This window comes from Plectropomus leopardus, chromosome 9, assembly GCF_026936395.1.
Source record: "Plectropomus leopardus strain MGB_pleo_1.0 chromosome 9, ASM2693639v1, whole genome shotgun sequence".
In the NCBI taxonomy this organism is placed as follows: domain Eukaryota; kingdom Metazoa; phylum Chordata; class Actinopteri; order Perciformes; family Serranidae; genus Plectropomus; species Plectropomus leopardus.
In genome coordinates this window covers 9,360,069-9,380,375 of record NC_142184.1, presented here as the reverse complement: position 1 = coordinate 9,380,375, position 20,307 = coordinate 9,360,069, and the positions used below count along the sequence as shown (strand labels likewise).

Below are 20,307 nucleotides of genomic sequence, written 5' to 3'. Positions count from 1 at the left end.
CACCATAAGCTTCTGGCCTTGGAGAAGGTCTTGTCCACTCTAAAAAAAACCCCAAAAAAAACAAGATTCATTTCATGGTATTCTGGTTGTCTTTGTTTGGTATTAATCTGCATCAAAAACAACTAAAATTGACTCAAATTTGCTTGGCAAGTCTATAAAATAACAAGGTTCAACATTTAAAGCCAGATAAAAGCTTATATCTCCACAAAAAGACACAATAATTCAAATGTAGATACAAATCAGAATACTTCAGCACCAGGAGAAATATAACACTTATGATTTCCATGTTCTTATCTGTTTGCATCTAAATCTAAATCCTCTAGACTTAATTTAAATAAAGTTATTTTGTCATCATAAAACACACGTAATTTAAAGTCAACAGAAATTGAACTCACAAAAACACTGTTCAAACAATCACCAACTGAAATTTGGGTGAAATAAACCCTTGATGCTCTATACACTCTAAAATTACTGTTAATTTAAATGGAGTCTGGCGTGTTTGGCGGTAGTAATTTTGGGGCTGCTTGTAGTTAAACAAAAAGGATCTTAGTTGTTAACAAAAAGGTCTGTCTCTGTAGGGTCCTCTCCATCATGTTGGCAGACACTTAATAATAACAATCTAAGCCTGTCAGTGGCAAAAACTAAGCCCTTTTTGATAATAAATAAATGGTGCTAACATGCCCAGAATGGTTTTGCAGCCAGTTTCGCAGCTGACAGTGTTGCAAGAAATTCTGTGACACTTTAGCAAAAGGAGTCTTACCAGGGATATTTATTTTTGGGCAGCGGTAGTTAAGTCTACAGGGACTTTGTTGGGGAACTATAAGGTTCTGGTTCAAGTCCCTGTACAGATCAAGCATTGAGTGTGGACTGGTAGCAGAGGTGCCAGTTCACCTTCAGGGCACTGCCGAGGTGCCCCTGAGTAAGGCACTGAACCCCCAACTGCCTGGGGCGCTTGTCCATGGGCCCTCTCGCTCTGACATCTCTCCATTTAATGTGTGTAGGTCCTCTGTACATGTGTGTATTTCAGGCCTGTGTGTTTATAATGTAAATAACAGGGTGAAAAAAATTGAATTTCCCCTTGATTAACTAAGTATATGATTTTCTTCTGGTTCCCTCTTCTTATCAATCTTTATTTTTTAAATATTAATTGTTTTTAAACCATCAAAATATTGTGTAATATGTGTGCATTTGTCATGATGATGCAGATGGGCATGTGCAATTGTTTGTGCATTTATTGTTTCTATTGTTGTATTTTACTGTGTTTGGATGTATCTATTGTTGTCTGATAGTTTTCATACTGCAGACACCGAAGTCTGAGGAAAATTTCCTAATTGGACAATAATGTCTATCTCATCGAAAATTGTGCAAACCATAAGTCACAATTGACCACAGCCCAAAGAGAACATCTTCATACAAATTATTTTGTCCAACCAGACTGTCCAAACAAAAAGGATATAAAACAGAGCTAAATACTACATGTACCTAAAATAAAGTGTATGATTAAGCATGATGAAAAAATATAGCTGAAATTCATATTTGGGTCTCACAAGAGAACAGGAAAATAGGGTCTAACTGAAAAACAAAAGGTACTCTTAAGTGGAAAGCACAGTGGGAAAGTGGACCATGCTTTCAACATATAAGTCCAGTGAACTGAGAGAGGCTGGTTATGCAGTGTGCTGGGTTACCCTGAAATAACTCCTGCCATCTGTTGAAGCATCTCTGAGGATGAAAGGATGATTACTAGTCTGGTGTTTCTTGAGACAAAATGAGTCTTGTCCTGGTTTGAAATCGCACTATGATGCTCATTACTGTCTGAACAAACTATCGCCTGTCCTTAAGTCACTCTGGGTAAACAGATCTGAGCAGTAATCACTGGAAACAATAAGCAGACGATGCTGCGCGGGAAACTCAGAAAGATGCAGAGTACTGTTTCTGCCAACAGATGGCACTGTGTGTGCAGGAGAAAACCTGTGTCTGACAAGTGAAATTCATGAAAAACTAGGCTTTGCCTCTGCTCATCAGCCAGAAAGCCATTTATCATGATATCAAAGTCCATGAGGCATTTTAACAACCTGACACTCAAAAAGGGCCGAAAACATCACAATCATAAACACACACTATAACTTCTCCTGGGATGCAGCACTTAAATTTACTGGCAACAACAAAGAGGATATTTGATGCTGATAACTGTTGCACTACGGACCAGTGAATGACTCACGGCTGCAGGCCCGTCTCTTGTGATAGCTGGTGGTGGTGACACAGAGAAAAGGGAATGTTTAGTATGTGTCTCAGGGCTCCTGCAGCTGCCTCCGAGGCCGCATATCAACCCCTCAGAAATTCTCACGATGACACACCAAACAGCACAAAAGCAAAGCATAATACATATAAATTATGTTGTTTTCTCCCCTTGCTGTTGACCCTGTTTCCTATGACTCCTGTGTTTGGATTTATTCCTCAAGTCAAAGCTGCAGACAGCTGTCCACCCCGTACAGCCACCAGAGTTCAGACCTCTTACTCATCTTTCCCTGGACATGATTAGTTTGCATGACACAGCAGCACCCACAGGATCAAACAACCACTTCTGGAAAGAGAAGTGACTCTTGCTGTATCAGAAATTAGGGTAAAAACAGAACTTAAGAGTCTACAGGCATGCCTTAGCTCTGTGAGACTGCACTCAGGCTCAGTGGTGCCTCAAGCTAAATGCTGAAAATACACGTAATTTATGCTGGTTTGCTTGCAATCACATGACTCTTTTAATTCAAATTCACATGGAGGTCATGAGGTAATTAATCCATATATTGCAAGAAAAATATAGAAACGTGACTACATCAGGGTTGGATGAACCTGACAGCAACCATTTCATTTTCATCTCAAGTTGTCACATGTCAGTGGACCTCATCTTCTACATATTACGTTCTAGGATGCCGCTACCATGATGTCAACACAAGCACATGGTGGGATTACACTGCAGGTGGTTATGTTTAGGCTATAACAGCACATGGCAACCAACGCCGGGATATCAACAAATGCACACTGGCACGGATGGTTAGGATTAGAGAAAGGGTGCACGTGGTAAGGTGTAGAAAAAACCCATCCCTTTCAGACATGAACACCAGAGTCCTGCACGAAAGTCCAGGGTTTGTTGAACCAATCCAACACCCCTCCTGCTCATACCAGGTGCCCTTGCACTCCTTGTATTTCTTCATTACTGTCAATTTGGTCATCGAAGGTCACTGTGACCATATATTTTTTTGGCCATTACTCAAGAATTCAATTGCTAATTATGACAAAATTTCACACAAACGTCTAATAGGATAAGATGATGAAGCGATAACATTAAATACTCAAAAGGTCTGAGGTAAACTTTACTGTGACATCATAAGCTTCTGCAAAAACACTTTTTGGCCATTATGCCATAACTCAAGGCCAAGGTCATAACTCAGGAACAGAAAGGGAGACATTTGGAGACACATTTGGTCAGATATTGAATTGATGACACTAATCTTGAAACTGTGCTGATTGTAAAGATCCTCTGTGCTGTGAGGGGAAGATGTGTGTGAAGCATACTCATGATTAGAAACTGTGACTGAAACTTGACTGGTGGCGGTAATTCTAGTTTTTGTTTACCTCTACCCTTTATATCCTGCTATTTTCAGGACTTAAGTGGCCCCTGCTTTCTCCTAATTTGATCGATTTGAACAGCCATAAACAGCACAAATCATAGCCATTTGTGCAGTGTTGGTAGTCTTGCCTCTAGTTACCTGTCCTCCATCTGCACAACCAATGACATCATATGCAAAGCAGCAATTTCAAAAATGATAGAAGTTTTCAAAATGAATAAAGATTAATGATATAAAAATGTGAAGTCATATTTACACATTTGTGGATCATATTTACATGCAAAAAAAGTTTCTATCGCAGCATATCTGCAGAAATTTTTTTAAAAATGTGAAGTGCAGTTACGCAGCAGATCAGGCCACAAAGGGACTTCTTGTTTACATTCATAAAAATAAGGCCAATAAAAAAAAAATTCACTGATGGCAAGAAAAGAAGTAACTTTAGGACCAAAAGTAAAGGTTTGCACTTCTTCTTTTTGTGTGAGAAATTCTCAAAAGATAAATGAAAGCCCAAAGCTTCCTCCTTCTTGGAAAACAGTGTTAGTGAGGGGAAACAGGCCCTGGGAGGTTTGTTTGCTCACTGCGCTGCGGAGTCACGAATCAACAGACTTGTGTTGTTACAGTAGGACGTCGGCTGATTCCCCTCAGTGCAAAAGATGGCTCATCATTTTCAACCCCAGGTCTCCACGTGACACACACTGACACCCAGATGGATTTAGTGGTGCTGTCCTATCTCAAATCTACCACCAGTGTTGATTTCACTGCGCCTGACAGACACGTGTGTGCAGATAAATCAGAGCTCCATCTTAAGTGGAATGCATACTGGCCCTTGGGAGAGAGCCAACATACTTATGGGCTGTCGGCTCTGCTCTTGGGAAGTTGAGTGTGAGGAGAGAAAAGCTGTTTTCATATGTACTGCATCACTAAGAATAACATTTTCTAAACCTCATCCTGCGCTGCTCACCCATTCTCAGGTTTCATGGAATTCCCATAAAATGAAATCAACTAGGGTGTGTCGAGATTATTGGATAAAGGCTCCAAACTGAAAACCAATGCAGGAAATTTGCAATAAAACACGCCCTTAGCTACAAAACAGAACATGAAACCCAAGAGCTGAGACCTCACATAAACGTACTTGGGTAGATAAAGACACATTTGTCCAAGATGATGACATGAACATGCTCTCCTTTGTGTTTGAGTTAAGCTGATAAAACATTTTCCTGCTCACACATACAAATATTGTACTTGTCTAAAATGTGGCTACAAGCTAAACAGTTACATAAACTGTCTGAAGACAGAAAAAAAGGTGTTTGAAGTACAGAAATCGTCTAGTAATTATTACAATATTATTAGGGTAAATGTCAGGTAATTTGGGACACCATGTAAAATGAGACAAATAAGGTTTTACATCTTTAACCCCTTAACACCTAAACTGACATCAGGTTTCTTGCATATAAACCTCTGAAACCTGAGAAAAATCGACTTGATTTCTTGTGAAAAAACATTAAAAAAGGCTACAAGCAACTTGTCAAAAAGTCAAAAATTAAATGACCTGAAAGTTAGAAAGTATTTATTTATTATACTTATTGTTTATTATTATCTATATTATAGTCTTTATTATACATTATATTTATGTATATATTTTTTAATTATTATGTTTTTAACTACTTTAATCTTGTTTTTACCATATTTTCAGGTAATTTTCTTGTAACTTTTTACAGTTTTTTCCTAACATTTGGGCCATTTCTTTTGGTCATTGCCTTCTTTCGATGTTTTTAAAAATTAAGCCAATCTGTTCAGGATTAAAGGGTTAGATATTAGCAGCCAATCACCAAACATCTTATGTATGCACTTCCTCCCACTTCTTATCTGACATGTCTGTATGTGTGTATGTTTAAATTTCAATTTCAATTGCATTGTTGCAACAAATGTGCTTTATATGAAACAATCTTTTTTTATTGGTCTAAGATAACCAGTCTGGTCAGGGCAAAGAGTCAACACATCAAGTCATGTGGCATATTTTGAGTGCTGCAGCTAAAACAAGAGTATAACAACACCAATGGCTGTGAGGCATTGCTTTTTATCAGCTGTTTGACTTATAATCAAAATATTTTCACATTACACTTAATTTTTTATGGGAAAGGGATTTAAGGAAGTGTTTTACATTACGGTAAAATGAGATAAGAAATGAAGCTAAAATGGGATGTTTTACTGGAGTGACAACAGCACATTTTTAGGCCACCAGGTACCATGACACACTGTCATACAACAGACATATTTAGTGTTTTTGATACTTTAAATTATTAAAGATGATTTAGTGAGTCCACGGCAACAATAGCCGTGTTAGCCAACATTGTTTCGCAAACATAAGCACACACACACACACACGCTAAGTGTAGACAATACGGCACCAAGGAAACAGACAGCAAAGGAAAATGGCAGAAAAGTTGGATGAATGAATAAATAATGATGACTTTTATGAATAGTTAGGTTAAAACAAACGGGACTGTCCCATTTTAACTTGCTGTCACGTTACCTAAACATGTCCTCAGACTGAAGGGGTTCTTGATATGTCTGAATGTCCAAAGTTTCTTAAATAAATATGTTAATTGGCAACACATTTTCTTTAAAGAAACACAGCACAGATTTTTTAAAGGTAACACTTTAGGTAGTCCTCAGAATTTTAGGTGTTTTTTTTGTTTGTTTTGGTAATCTATTAAAAAGAGTCAAAAGAATTGTTGAATAAATCTGTCATACACCCAACAATCATTAAATAACAACTTTTCTTATCCAAAAAAAATTAACCAATTCCTAAAAGACATAAGAAAAAAAGCAATCCTGGACTGCAAAAGGCAGCTCACATAAAGAGGCAGCAGCAGACGCAAAAATAAACTCTCAGCGTGTCAGAAAAAAACAAAGAATACTGTGTCCCTCTGCGAGAGAACAACGGTTGGGGCGGACAAAAGTGGGCTATAACAAATTTGCCTGTGCTAATGCATTTGTGGGCTCTGAGTCATATTTGCACATTCAAATCTCAGAGTGAAAACAGTTTGTGGAGCTTAGTTTTTATTTAAAAGACCACAGGAAGCAGCGCATAAAAACGCACAGCAGAAATAGGAAGTAAACCTCAGGAGGTGGTAGCCATACACTGACAATTTAATTCTGACGCTTATTCTACGCTCTCAGCTAGGTATCAACCAACAGCTGGTTTCCATGGAAACACATATCACCGAGGGATAAGTAGGCTCAAGGCTGGTCCTTGAAATTTGTGGCCATCACCGTGTCAGCAGGCGTGACAATGAATTCATTTAACTTAATCTGACTTTAAGCGCAACTTTCCTAATTTCTTTCCTGCTAAACTTTTTAAACATTTTTCTCCACTTGAGGAATTAGCCGAGGCGTGCGGCATACATCAAGTCAGCAACACTGCTAGTGACAAGTAGGTCAGCAGACAGGGCTGAGGAGTCAGCCAGAGGAAATCCAGCTTAAAGCAAACAAGTTTGTTGTCCAGCTACTAAATCTGCTGCAGTAACAAGTCCTATTCTATATCTGAAATATAAGAAGCACTCGAAATGTAGAATAATTCAGATGGAGACAAACATGCGTCTAATTAAATGATCCTAAAAGGTCTGGAACTATAACTGAACAGTCACAGCTATTCAATACAGCCTTTCAGTATTTCACTTTTCAGATGCTCACTGTTTATTTAGCTGAATTTTGTCTCCAATAAGCAGTGACATTTGTCTGACGTAAACTGATGTTGTGATACTGAAGCTAAGAACATGATCCCAGTAAACTGAGCTCGCACAGAAATTGTTCCTCTTCCTTGCAGCTACAACAAATTCTGGTGGAGTCACGATCGGTGTTACACCCAGTTCACTCAGCACGAGCTCAGAGCATGCTGGCTGAATGCAATTGTAGGCGTCCAGTTTTGGGTTTAATACTCCGAAACAAAAACAGAAGGGAAAAGGTCACATACGATACCTTTGGCCAAACCCAAAATGAATACACCTCTGATTGCAAATGTCCCCACTGTGCGATTAATAAAGGCTTAACTGATCTTATTTCGTTTTTGCATACTGACATAGCAAAATAACCACTACAGAACCACTCGGGTTCTGCTAGACTATGAGATGCCTCAGCAGCTCTGTGAGGCTGCACTCATATTCAGCACTGCACTCATGCATGTTAACATGTTCACAACGACAATGTTAACATGTTGTTTTGTAATGTTTACCATGTTCACTATCTTAGTTTAGCATTAAGTAATAAGCATCAAACACGAAGTACAATACATGGAGATGTCATTAGTTTTGCAAGAATTTGGCCATAAACCAGAGTATTGCACAAATTGCAGTTTTGACCTGATGACTGTGCTGGCTGGAAGAGTTAAGGGACCACCAAAGTAATTACAATTTATCCTCCGGGGCCATAACTGTGTGTAAAAAATGTAGGATAAGATAAGATAAAACTTAATCCCACAATGGGGAATTTCACTTATTACAGCAGCTCAAGAGACAAAAGCAAAGCACAGAAAAAAATGGCGTGATTAATAAAAATGAAACAAGATAAAAGCATTAAAAAAATGCAAATGAGATTTTAAGAAATAATATAAAATGTCATAAAAGCTAAATAGGCTTAGACAAATTATTGTACCAGAGAATTGGAATATGCACATGTAGAAGTAGGAAAACTGCACATGATATTTGCATATTGTGAATATAAAGGATATTTATACGAATATGTAAACAAAGCAGTATATTATATTGCTATGCTATGCTATGCTACGTTACATTACATTATATATACATAAACATACTGTCCAACTATCCTTTATATCTATCATGATATAATTAAGCTATATCATTATATAGTCTTGCATACACATTGCACATACTATATGTGTAACATGTAAATAACAAAAACAATATAATAGGTAGGTATTAAATACATATTCCCTAGACATATACATCATAATGTTACAATATTATAATATAGTATGTATAAAATATATTATATGAATAAATTAGGTGATGTATAACCTCAGGTCAATAATGTAAAATAGCAGTCCATCCAATAGTTCTAGATATTTTACTAACGGCCAAAAATGGCAACCTGACTGTGGTGCTAAAAGAAAAGTCAGGGGGTCACTAAAGTCTGTAGGATTCATCCTGTGGGGATCATGAATGTCTGGACAAAATTTCATAATAGTCCTTAAAAGACTGATTGAGATAACTGACCAACTCTTTCTCACATTAACACCTATGATATATCTACTAAACACATAGCCTATTCTGTTATCTGACTCTGCAGTCAGTCATTTACTATGCTGCAAGGTACAGGAACTGGATCCTGTCAAAATACAGACAGAGCGAGAGCGAGCGCGAGAGAGAGAGAAGGCCCGGGGCAATGCTGAGCAATATCTTTAACACTCACGGCAGGAATAAGAAACATTGTCAAACATCACGCGACCAGATCAAGACTGTATACTGTATCTCCACTCAGCGTGGACTGAATGAGCCCATTGACAGAGAAATGAGTGTAAAGTGGTTCAATGTCCTCATTTAGCTACAGTACAGTAGGATACAGTGTGTATGAAAACACACACACACACACACTGGTACCACAGCTACGTTGACTGCCAGTAGGCACTGCCATATATACCCCATACAAAAACAAACAAAAATCATGTGTTTTGTTTTGTCAGTGTTTTGCTGAGTGTTCCTTTCTTTTGTAATGGAGATGTATTTTGATTTCAGTTTAGTTTCATTATAACGATATGTTCTTATGTTCACGCAATGGTGTAAGTTTCCATTCAACAGTAGGGTGGGGGCATATGAAATGGTAAATCTGGGCGTCCTCTGCCAGAAAAATCTGAGCATCAAACACTTGATTTCCTGCATTCTGGGGATTTTTATATGCACCAATTTATGGTGGAAATATCTTCAATGAAAAAGCAAACTATTCAGCTGCTTCATGTGACAAGCTTTTCATCAGTGAGCTCCTGGAGGGCTTTTACTGCAGCTAAAGGAATTGTTGACATACTTAGGTTGGTGTTACCGGCTTCTCTGATAGAAAGCAGTGTACATCAAGATAAAGAGATATTTTTTTGCCAAATTGTTTCTGAGGAGAGAATGAAACAAAAGAGACGCTGCCACAGATGCAACCAGTGAACTAGTTAGATGAGGAACAGCAGGTAAAAGGAATTTAATTCCATTTGAAAAACAAAACCTTCAGTTAAAACACACATGCATGCTGTAACGACTCCATTTACCGCTGGGGATATAATAGGATATCATAGGATATAGTTTGCTCTTTTGTTGGTTTTATTTTTCCAATCAGAACTACATCATTTGTTGAATTCTCACTGCGTCAAGAAGCATAAAGTTGTGGTAAAACCGTCTGACATGACTGCGGCAACACACCTGTTTGAAATGCGGTGGCACAAAGGGATTTACAAAGTACGAGATTACAATAAAAATCATTTTTCATTCTTATCAGAGCAAATATAATTAAATAATCGTCAGCCCTGTGAGCATTAGATAATTACCTGCAGCTCACCCAGTGCCCTCCCACCCCATTCTTCTCGGTTGATGGCTCGCCTTTGTGAATGTGAATGTCAAAGTACACATGCAAGGTGGACCGACTGAGTAGGCAATGAAGAGCACTCCGGTCGCCCTACATCTCCTGTTTGTTTTGCCTCCGCCTTTGAAAAGGTACTTGAGCAGCGCCCTGTTCTCAAGGAGCCCTGCCTCACGGACTAATCATCTTTTGTCATGTAAACATTTGCTTTTGTCAAGCAAAAAGCCCTCTCTGTGTTGTCTTCCTGTTGTCCACAGCACAATATTCAAAACAATATGTCTCAAACACAAGATAATCACAAAGCAAACAAGGATAGAAGCCTCTATTTTGTAAATACACAAAGGTTTTCATCCAATACAACCTTAAAGTTCTTGCCTTTTTACCTGCGCCACAAACATCTTATAACTGAGATGAATCTTAAACGTTCAAAAATGCTATCATGAATCAAGCACTCTGTTTAACACCAGGAAACACCTTTTCCCTGAAGAGCCTGTTGTCTTGTTTACTTGAAGAAATGGCATTTCTAATTCAGCTGACCAGACAATGTTGACTACAATTCAGGGCTGCTCAGGTTTCAAAACAATGTGGCTCTTTTTCTCTCAGTTGTATTTGAACAGGATTGATGTGCATTCCTCCAATGTTTCAGTGCAACACTACAACATACAGGATCATTGTTCATGTAGCCTGAATGTCCTGACACTGCGGTAAGCTCTCTACAGACACGAGCAATAGGTCTGTGTTTATTTCATAATTTAATAGTTCACGAGGAGACAGACACTGTGAGCTGCAGGATATATCATGTGACATACAAGCATGTAAGAGCAGATCCAAAGAAAAGAAAATAAAGGGATATGAAAGTGTTGCAACATCATGGTCACACTTGATTTAGGAACATTAGGAACAATGAAAAAAAACTATTTTGCTTGTAATAAAAAAAAAGGATCATAACCAGCACAAACTGAAACAATAATCTAACATAACTACTCAAATTAAGTGGCAGCTCCATTAAAACTTGATGCCAAAATTACAGAGCATGCTGCGTCAAAGAAAAACCGTTCTGCAGAGAACAGAGGGGCTGCGTTCCCTTCAGTGAATGCCAACGGGATGCAGGGGGCACCGTGTATTACAGATCATTCACTGATGTAAGCAATCACACTGACCTATCCAAATGCCAAGTGCAGTGGCATTCAAGGCCGGTGCTAAACAGAAAACAGAAAAGTAAGTATTTAGCTTTAATTTGTGCTCTGGCTGAAGGACTCTCAAGGGTGCACAAGCAAATGATTTGTGTTAATTGATTAGAAGTGTAACAATTGGGCTGCTAAGAGGCATTTAATGAAATAGATAAGTCTATCATGATGTCCTAACATTAAATGGTAAATCCAGTACAGTCCTAAAGTTTTATACCTTAATTGGAGTTATACTTGGGCTTTAAAGTCTTTTCTCTTGAAAAACCAGAAATACACTTGGAAAACACTTCAGGTTAAGCACAAATCTCAGCATTGGATCCGTTATTCAAAAAAGTTTTCGAGTGCTGCATCTTCTTTGTCTCATTGTGGTGCAGCAGCCATACTGCTGTAAAGCCCTCTAGGCAAACTGTGATTTGTGATAATGGGCTTTATAAATAAAATTGACTTGACTATTGCCCCTAAAGCCCTGTGGCAGTATCCGTTTGGTACTTTACAGTTACCTTTTATTGGATGTTTCAGGCGCCAATTGCCAAGGCCGTGTTCCCTTTTAAAAAAATCGGAGAAAATGGGGGACCATAGTGTAGATGTGAGTTTTCAATACACTATCCTCCAAAGTTTGGGAGAATATCTGTTCACCTTGAGCAGAAACCCGAGACTATAAAAGATCCAAATGTTTCCTCATCAAGACTCCTTGTCAACTCACGTCCATACGACCAGTGTGTTAGGATTTGAAGCCAATTTTCATAGTAACAAATAATGGAATTACAACGTCATGTAATGCAACTGGGCAAAAAAAGACTTTTTCCCATTCACTAAGATGGTGAAAGAGATGTCTATAAATCAGTTAATACGTTTTTTGATCAACACAACTTCACAATCAGAATTTGATCCATTTAGTCTGCTTGCATTTGGAAAGTCCAGAGGATTACATGATTATTGAATCATTTTATCCATAATAACGTTAGACTGGAGGTAGCCGCCTGTGGAAGTCTCTGGTGTTCTTGGGCCACACATTGCGGATGTAGTGCCGATCATCCGGGTAATTTTGTATGCGGCAGTCGAAGGTTTTTGGCTTCATGCACCACTGAGCAACCTCCACAGCAATGAATGTGCTACCACCAATGCTGTATCCAGTTCTCTGTATGCATTCATGCATCACACAGCCCTCTCCGACCAAACTGAAACTGAAACCTATCTGTGCTCACCCCAAAGCCAGACTCCATTGACAAAACCAGTAATTTTACCTCGCAGAACACAGGAGTTGGTGGTCAACTAGTTAGTTAGTTAGTTAGTAAGTTAGTTAGTGTTATTGTGTGAATTTAGTTTTTTGAAGACTGGTCCAAATTCACCCAAGTGAGGCAGCAAACTATTCCTTCAACAAGCTGAAAGACATCCACAAAATTGTAACGAGCACAGCTGGTAATCACAGTGGTCACATGTAGACAGCTCAGAGCTCTTAAGCCGTTCAAGTTAACTCTTTGAAAGCTGCTGCACTCAGCTAGCTAGAGACAATTGCTAATAAAGTGCATCAACTAAACATCATAAGATTAGTATCAACTTATTAAGCTGTTTCCAGGAAACTTCATATAAAATAATTACAAAACTATGAACTAGTCAAATGTTCCCTACTGTCACTACCCATAATGCATGTGTATTAGTGTCTTCTTGGCCAACAGCCCACACACACTGTCAGCAATTATGACTGATCACTATGCCAGAATCACCATACAAAGAGCCCAGCCCTACTGTCGCCACTATTTGTCAGCAAATGCTATATTTTTACTTCAACACACAAAAATATAGATATACACAAAACTTAACTAAAGGCAGTCAGGCATGCAGTTGCGGTGGGGCACCTGTTCACCTCTGACTCTGCGTCTACCCTTCAGGACCCTGTAAAGTCTGAAGTGGGCTTTATAAAAACACTGGGACATGAGTGTCTCCTCCCGACAGCACTGATCTGCTGTAGCACATGTTTACTATTATAAGAATACATGTATATGTGTGTAGTCATACCTTCAGCTGTCAGGGCCTCAGTGAGACTTTTACAGTAACCTGAATCGTACATATTTGTTGTTTTTGTCACCTTATCTTGTTTATGCTTCTATATCTGACACCTCACCAAAACTGTAAAAAAAAATCAACCTTTAATGACTGATTACCAAGCAGAAACCACTGTACTATCAAGTCTGATTTAGGATAAAAAAAAGGCAAAAAAAATGACAACAGAGACGTTTAAAACCAAAGCTGTCATCATAAATATGATGGCATCCCAGTGCAAACACGCAGACACAAATCCAGACACAGAATCTGCCCAGTCATCAAACAGGGAGACAGACACAGATACACACATAAACACACATTCGCACAATCACACAAATGAGAACTGTGTGTTGTGAAGAGGATTAGTTATTCTACAAATTATTAGGATATCAATTCTTACCCTCCGTAGGCTCCAAAAGTGAAACTCCTCTTTCTCTGCGGCATGCCGGCTAATGGATAGCAGTGAGTCAGTCAACTCAGTGCTGAATGGCACCAGCACTTGTGTCACTTACGCTGACTGAGCATGTGTGTGTGTGAATGTGTGTGTTTGTATGCTTTGCCTGCCGTCTGAGTTCCACTCCCGCAGCCTCGGCTAACGTGCCCTGCCTCTTCTTTGCTCACACGCCTCCTTCACAAGCAGAGGGGGAGAAACGGCAAGAGGGTGAGGGAGGAGAAGAGGGGGAGGGGGGGCTGCTGACCATGCCAGTCTCCCAGGGAACCAGGAGCGTAGTGGCTACATCCTCTCTCTTTTATGCAGCAGAAAACACAATGGCAGGTGTTTTTTTGTTGTTGTTGTTGCAATTCAAAATAAACTGCAACACCTGAAATGACATGACGCTGACACAAGTCGTAAGACGACTCGTTACTTGATCATTTGGAAATGGCTACAGGCAAAACAGGGGAGTTCTTGGCATCACTTAGAACAAGTCTTGCAACAGTCCTTATCTGTCACTGGAAGACAACTGGTTAACCCTTTGAAACCTGAGCAAATTGATTTCCTTCAAAAACATGGGAAGAAGACAATGAGCAGCAAAAAAAGAAATGACATGAAATGGCAAGGAATTTGTTAAAAAATAAATTAAAAAGTACAGGCAAATGACCTTAAAAACAATACAAAAAAAGGAGAAACAAGACTTTGAAGAAGTACTTAAAAATTATGATAATACTGTAAAATAATTTTAAAATGTAATTTAACAATTGTTAGTATAGTTTTTGCCTAGCGTTTTTCTTTTTTTCACTAGCTTTTTTAAAAATATATTCTGAATGTACTCATGTCTTGCAGTTTGTGAAACATTTCTTACCAAGTTGCTGATTGCATCTTTCCCATGTTTTTGAAAGAAATCACACCAATTTGCTTAGATTTTTTTAAGGTTTAAATACTTATGAAAGGCATATGAGCGCAGTACAAGAAAAGTGATGTCCCTTCAGGTTTCAAAGGGTTAAACAAGCTAGAGACAGTCAGACAAACAGCAATCATTCTTCACAAACCGTCCTAATCACAGGGCTGTGCCCCAGCTTCACTGCGGCACAATGTAGGTGATGATCTCTGAACAAGTTTTTAATCGGTGCATTCATCTCCCTCCTAATTCTTTCTTTTGTAAGCCCATCACCTCTGGTATGCACATAAAAGGAGAGTTAATGTAGCGCAGAGTTATCCCACATTAGTCTTAGCCGCATTGATCAAACTGAGTCTGGACACAGAGTCTCTCTTTTTAGCAGGCTGTTGAATTTGATAAACTGGCAGCGGTGGCAACGTTAATGCCTCCATGGATTATTGTATAAAGAGGGATTGCAGTCTAGCGCATCAGCCAGCTATCTGATAGACATTCACCTCCAAAGCATTTGCAGTATGTCGGCTGAAACATGCTCAGTGTTATCCAGCACAGAGTCAGCTGAGTCCCATGGGAAAATGGAAGTATTGAGTTAATTTGACTCTAAATCATGAATAAATAAAAAAGCTCACCAATAAAGGACCTTAATCTCCCTGCAGACGAATGATGTATTCATTGCATTAACTGCACTCGTAGTAACTGGCAACTTAATTAATCAATGTGGCCACCAAACAAGCACAATAACGCTGATAGACAATTACATCATCTCGCCAACATTACATCACCGCTTTGCCCTGAGACTGCAATTTTCTAAAAACATTTCACCACAGCATCGCAGTCCTTGGCTGACTTTGTTGATAATGGACTTCACTTTGTCTCACGGCCATGTGATCATTTATCTGACCGGACAGATCTTTGGCTGAAAGAGGCCTCATTGATTATAGCCATTATTGATTTGACATCCTCAATGATTTGTTATCAGTCATGCAAGAAGCTCAGCTCCGGGCCTGTCTGTCTGTCTGTTAATCAGTCAATACACCATTTTTTTATAGACCTCAGGCACTACTGAGTGGATCAGGTTTTGTGTAGATGTTCACGGTCCTCAGAGGATGAAGCCCTCTAATTTTGGTGATCCCCGACTTTTCGTCAATTGATGCTTTGAAGTCGACATTTGTAGAGTTTTGAGGTAAATGTCTCAGCAACTCCTGCCAACATCCGTTGCCCGCTTGGGATGAATTATAACAACTTTAATGGTCCCTTAACCCTTTAAACCGGAATAAACAAGCTTGATTTCTTTCAAAAACATGGGAAGAAGGCAAAGATTGACAAAAGAACAAATTACAAAAAAAACCCAACAATAAATTAGTAAAAAAAAAAAAACAACAGGAAAATTAACTAAAAAATAAGTTTTTAATGAAAAAAGAAAATTACGAAACAAACAAGGACATTACCTGAAATAGTATTAATAATTAAATTAGTTTTGAAACATCATTTCGTTAGTATGATAATTATATAGTTTTTCCCTCACCTTTTTACCCTAGACATTTTACATAGATCATTTTAGATTATTTTTTAAATAATTAATTAAAAAACGAATTTATTGCAATCTCTGGAGCATTTTTTACCAAGTTACTACTTGCCTTTTTTCCCATGTTTTTGAAAGAATTTCCACCAATTTGTTCAGGTTTCAAAGGTTTATACACTTTTTAAAGGCACCTGAAAGCAGCACAAGAAAAGTGATGTCAGGTTAAAAGGGTTAACCCTCCTAAGGTCAGAATTCTAATTTGTTCAGTCTGCATTTTGGGCTCAAAGCTAAATAGCAAATGTTAGTGCTCTTACATGCTAAACTAAGGATGGAAACTACAGTATCACCAGAGACCCCTAATAAACAAGACAGCTCACTTTGAAGTCTTGTTTCTGTTTTACATGGGTTTCACCACAGCCCCGCACCTTCAGCAGCTAGCAGCGATCCTGAGTCTATTCACTCTATTAGGAGAGGTGAACGTCATGCAGATTATTACCGTTTCTTTCCCCCTAAAGTCACTAAAGTAAATATTACACCCATTTTTCACAAGCCACGCATATTTCAAACATTCTGACATTAAAATTGCATTTTTCAGACAAACAAATCAGCAGGTCTCTGTCTCAGCAACACACAGATCCGGCAACAACTCCTATAATCATGTTCTGAGTTCAATATCAGATTGACACAGATGACACTAAGGGGAAATTAAGACATTATTTCAATGTTCACAATACTTCAAAAGAAAGACCTTCGTGCTAAAATGCCTGACTTCACAGCAGAAATAAACATGTTTACAGCCTGGTACAAAAGACAGTTTTGGTCTCTATAGCTTATTTCAACCTCCATGTACTGGGTTGGATTTTTTTTTTTTTTTTTTTTTGTAACTCACTCGTTAACATTTCATAAGGTCCAAAGTTATGCCGTTTTAAGGGCGGGGCAGCTTGAGTGACAGGCTGTCTGTGAGTCGTACAGCATGCGAGCCAGATCCACCCATCACTCTTTTACAGCTTCAACCTCTCATCCAAATATGCTCACTTCTGTCTCCCCAAAAAAATTATTAAAACATCATAGTGAAGTGTGTCGTCAAAAAAGTTTATAAAAACGTCACAGTATATTATGTCTTTATAAAAACCATAATTTCATCCAAAAGAAACATTAAAATGTGATAGTACAGTATGTCAACCCAAAAATATAATGAAAACATCATTATATGGTATGTCTTTAAAATAATTATAAAACACCATAATACAGAGTAAAAAAAAAATCATAAAAATGTGATAAAATAGTATGTCATCAAAAAAATCATAAAAACATGGTATATTATATCGGCTCAAGGCTCACTGATTCTCCTCATGTGCTTTTCTTGATAATGACAAAAATAACTGATCAGCAGGAAAAATGCCAAATGAGGTAGCCATCATCCTGACTCTAAAAATAGAGTGAAACAACATATCTTTTAAAATCAATATAAACAACATAAGTATAAAGATAGCACTGCACATATCCAACAATAGAATATATACATATAAAGTATAAAGCTAGTCAGGTAAAACCCAGTAGGCTGAAATAAATGCATGCAAAGGAGCTGCGGCTGACCGATTAAGAATCTGAACACAACTGTTGTTTGCAATGGTGAACATTTTTTAAATAGTACAAATCTAATCCAACATGAAAAGATGGTTTTATCCAAAGCGCCTCTCTTTAATCAGCCGAAACGATAAACCACTTTCTTGATTCCTACAAACAGCCAGCTGTTCATTTCATCCTTAGCACAACTGCTGCCCAACTTTATTTAAGTGCCACTCTATTGATTCGGTGCTTCGGTGGTGTTACCTTCAGTCCTGTCTGCTTTCCTGACAATTCAATTAACTAAAGCAGCTGCTGTGTGTGCGGGGCATCTGAATGGCTGCAGCCCAGACAGAGAGAGGCCTTTAATCACATCACCTCTGAAACAAAGCCCAGTCCTCCGAGCTCGCAGCTCTGGCTCCTCTTTTGTCTTAGAGGAAGTGGACGGACAGGAAGACTCTCAAGAGGACAAAAGAAATGGAGATATCCATGTTGTCAGCCTCACAGAAACTACTGTTACTGCAACAACAGCAAAACATTGGACCACATGCAGCAACATTCTCTTAAATTTCTCTTACATTTTCCCTTAATTTAGAGAAAATATAGGAGAAGTCAACTCCAGATGCACCAAACATTCTTAAGCATCCAAATCCACTCATACTCAGGTGTGCACAATGATGAATCCCACTTGATCATAAGTCACCTTTATGCATGCAACTCCACCTAAACACTATATAAGAGCAGGTTTTGTGCCATGTGCAGAGACTCTGGCACATTCCCAAGACTGGAGACATGACGTCAAAAAGCTTGTAAGAGGAAGAAGAACTTCTGCAGTAGTGAATCTAATGTACTGTTAAATAAACTTAAAAAAAAAAAAAGTAAAAGTGATTTTTGGAAAATGCACTGAAGTATGAAAGGTGAAAGTATGCAAAAAAAAAAATTTCGTAAATCAAAATAATTAAATAATTAAAAGGAAAAGCAGCAAGTTTTCATACATACAGTATATATGAGAATCTGGAAAAATGACAATTATAACAATAGTTGCCAATAAATTTATGAATTTTAATCGACTAATTGTTTTAGCTGCACTTGTATGCTTTCATATGGTTTGTGCATAAAATCTTAATTTGTAACGTAGTTATCTTATAATAGTAATGGAGTAAAAAGTTCAATATTTCCCTCTGAAGTGTAGAGAAGTAGAAATAGGAAGTGGTATGAGCTTCAAATACTCATGGAAAGTAAAAGTACCTCTAATTTGTACTTAAATACAGTACTAAGGGAAACGTACTTAGTTACATTCCAGCTCTGGTCAGCAGAGGGATACACAGGGACTGAAATAACAGTAATTGGAATAAATGCACCAGGTATAGTAGTGTAGTGTTCATTTAGTTGTGAAATTTAATAACCCAGTCATTATAATCACTCTGAACATGATATTCATGTATTTTTTTAAAATGTTCCTCAAATATAAAACTTATATTTCCTCACACATGGGCAACAATTTGTGGCCTGTGAAAACACACGTTTTTACTTTTATCTTGCTACGAGTGCTCTGAACCACTCGTGAAAATTGAAGAGCAAAAATAAGAAAACACAGGTGAATCCTAACAAAGTAAGGACAAATCGTGGATACAAGTAAAAATTAGAGAACATGTGTTCGTATATAGTTTCTTGCATGAGGCCCATTGACCCAGACAAAACCAAAACACACTACATTGTTATTCCCATCATTTATACATGCTATCATTTCTACAGGTGTAAACAGACGTGGGATATCTGCTCTACTTGAATCTGTGAATGGAAGCTACTGAAGCTATGAGATCAATAATTTATTTCCAGGACAGCAGCAGCAGCAGAGGGGCAGATGTGGAGGCAGAGTTGGTGCCTGATATACGAGGAGTGAGGAGTGGACAGAGCAGAGGCAAAGATCATTCATTCACCCTCAGCTCTGCTTTCACGGGACAGGAAATTTGCTCCTGTGGAATAAATGGCTGTTGTGCCTGTCTGAGGAGAAGCTGATTAAACAGGCAACTTGTGCAGAGGCCTTTGTTAGGGAGCTGCATCGTAATTCATCATTTGGTCGTTTTAAGAAGACTTCTCTGTGTGGAGGAGGTTTAATGTGTTTGAGGCTGGGCAAACATCATGAATCAATCCTGATACAAAGCAAAGTGAGGCTGAGGGCAAAGTATGCTGCCTCAACAAAAGCATTATTCCAATAGAGCAGAATAAAACAATTCAGCTCTATGTTTATTCTCATTAATATTTAATTTTTCACAGTAATGTAGGAGCGGTTTATTCTCCTGGCCTTTCTCTGGTTTCAAAGCAGGGAAAGTCATTTTAATACGGTTTTATTTATTTAGCACTTTTCAAGGAGGTGTGCAAAGTGCTTTCCAGAGGAAAGAAAAAAATCACTAAGCTATAATTTGTAGTTTTTAAACAACCTGGAGGCTGGAGCT

General features: G+C 38.2%; 1 protein-coding gene across 15 annotated transcripts in view; it reads right to left on the bottom strand.

The window, feature by feature from the left end:
- Window positions 1-20,307, bottom strand: part of LOC121946484 (rap1 GTPase-activating protein 1) — an 80,671-nt gene that overhangs the window by 50,012 nt on the left and 10,352 nt on the right. For 2 of the 15 annotated variants that reach the window (XM_088081922.1, XM_088081923.1), the window contains exons 1-2: window positions 13,830-14,029; window positions 4-39 (exon numbers count right to left, since the gene is read on the bottom strand). In XM_088081922.1, coding sequence (XP_087938048.1) covers window positions 4-39; window positions 13,830-13,873 — 80 coding nt within the window. In that variant the 5' untranslated portion in view covers window positions 13,874-14,029. Of the gene's footprint in view, window positions 1-3; window positions 40-13,829; window positions 14,030-20,307 lie in introns of those variants that run through there. The other 13 variants (XM_088081908.1, XM_042491065.2, XM_042491059.2 and 10 more) reach the window with 9 other exon arrangements.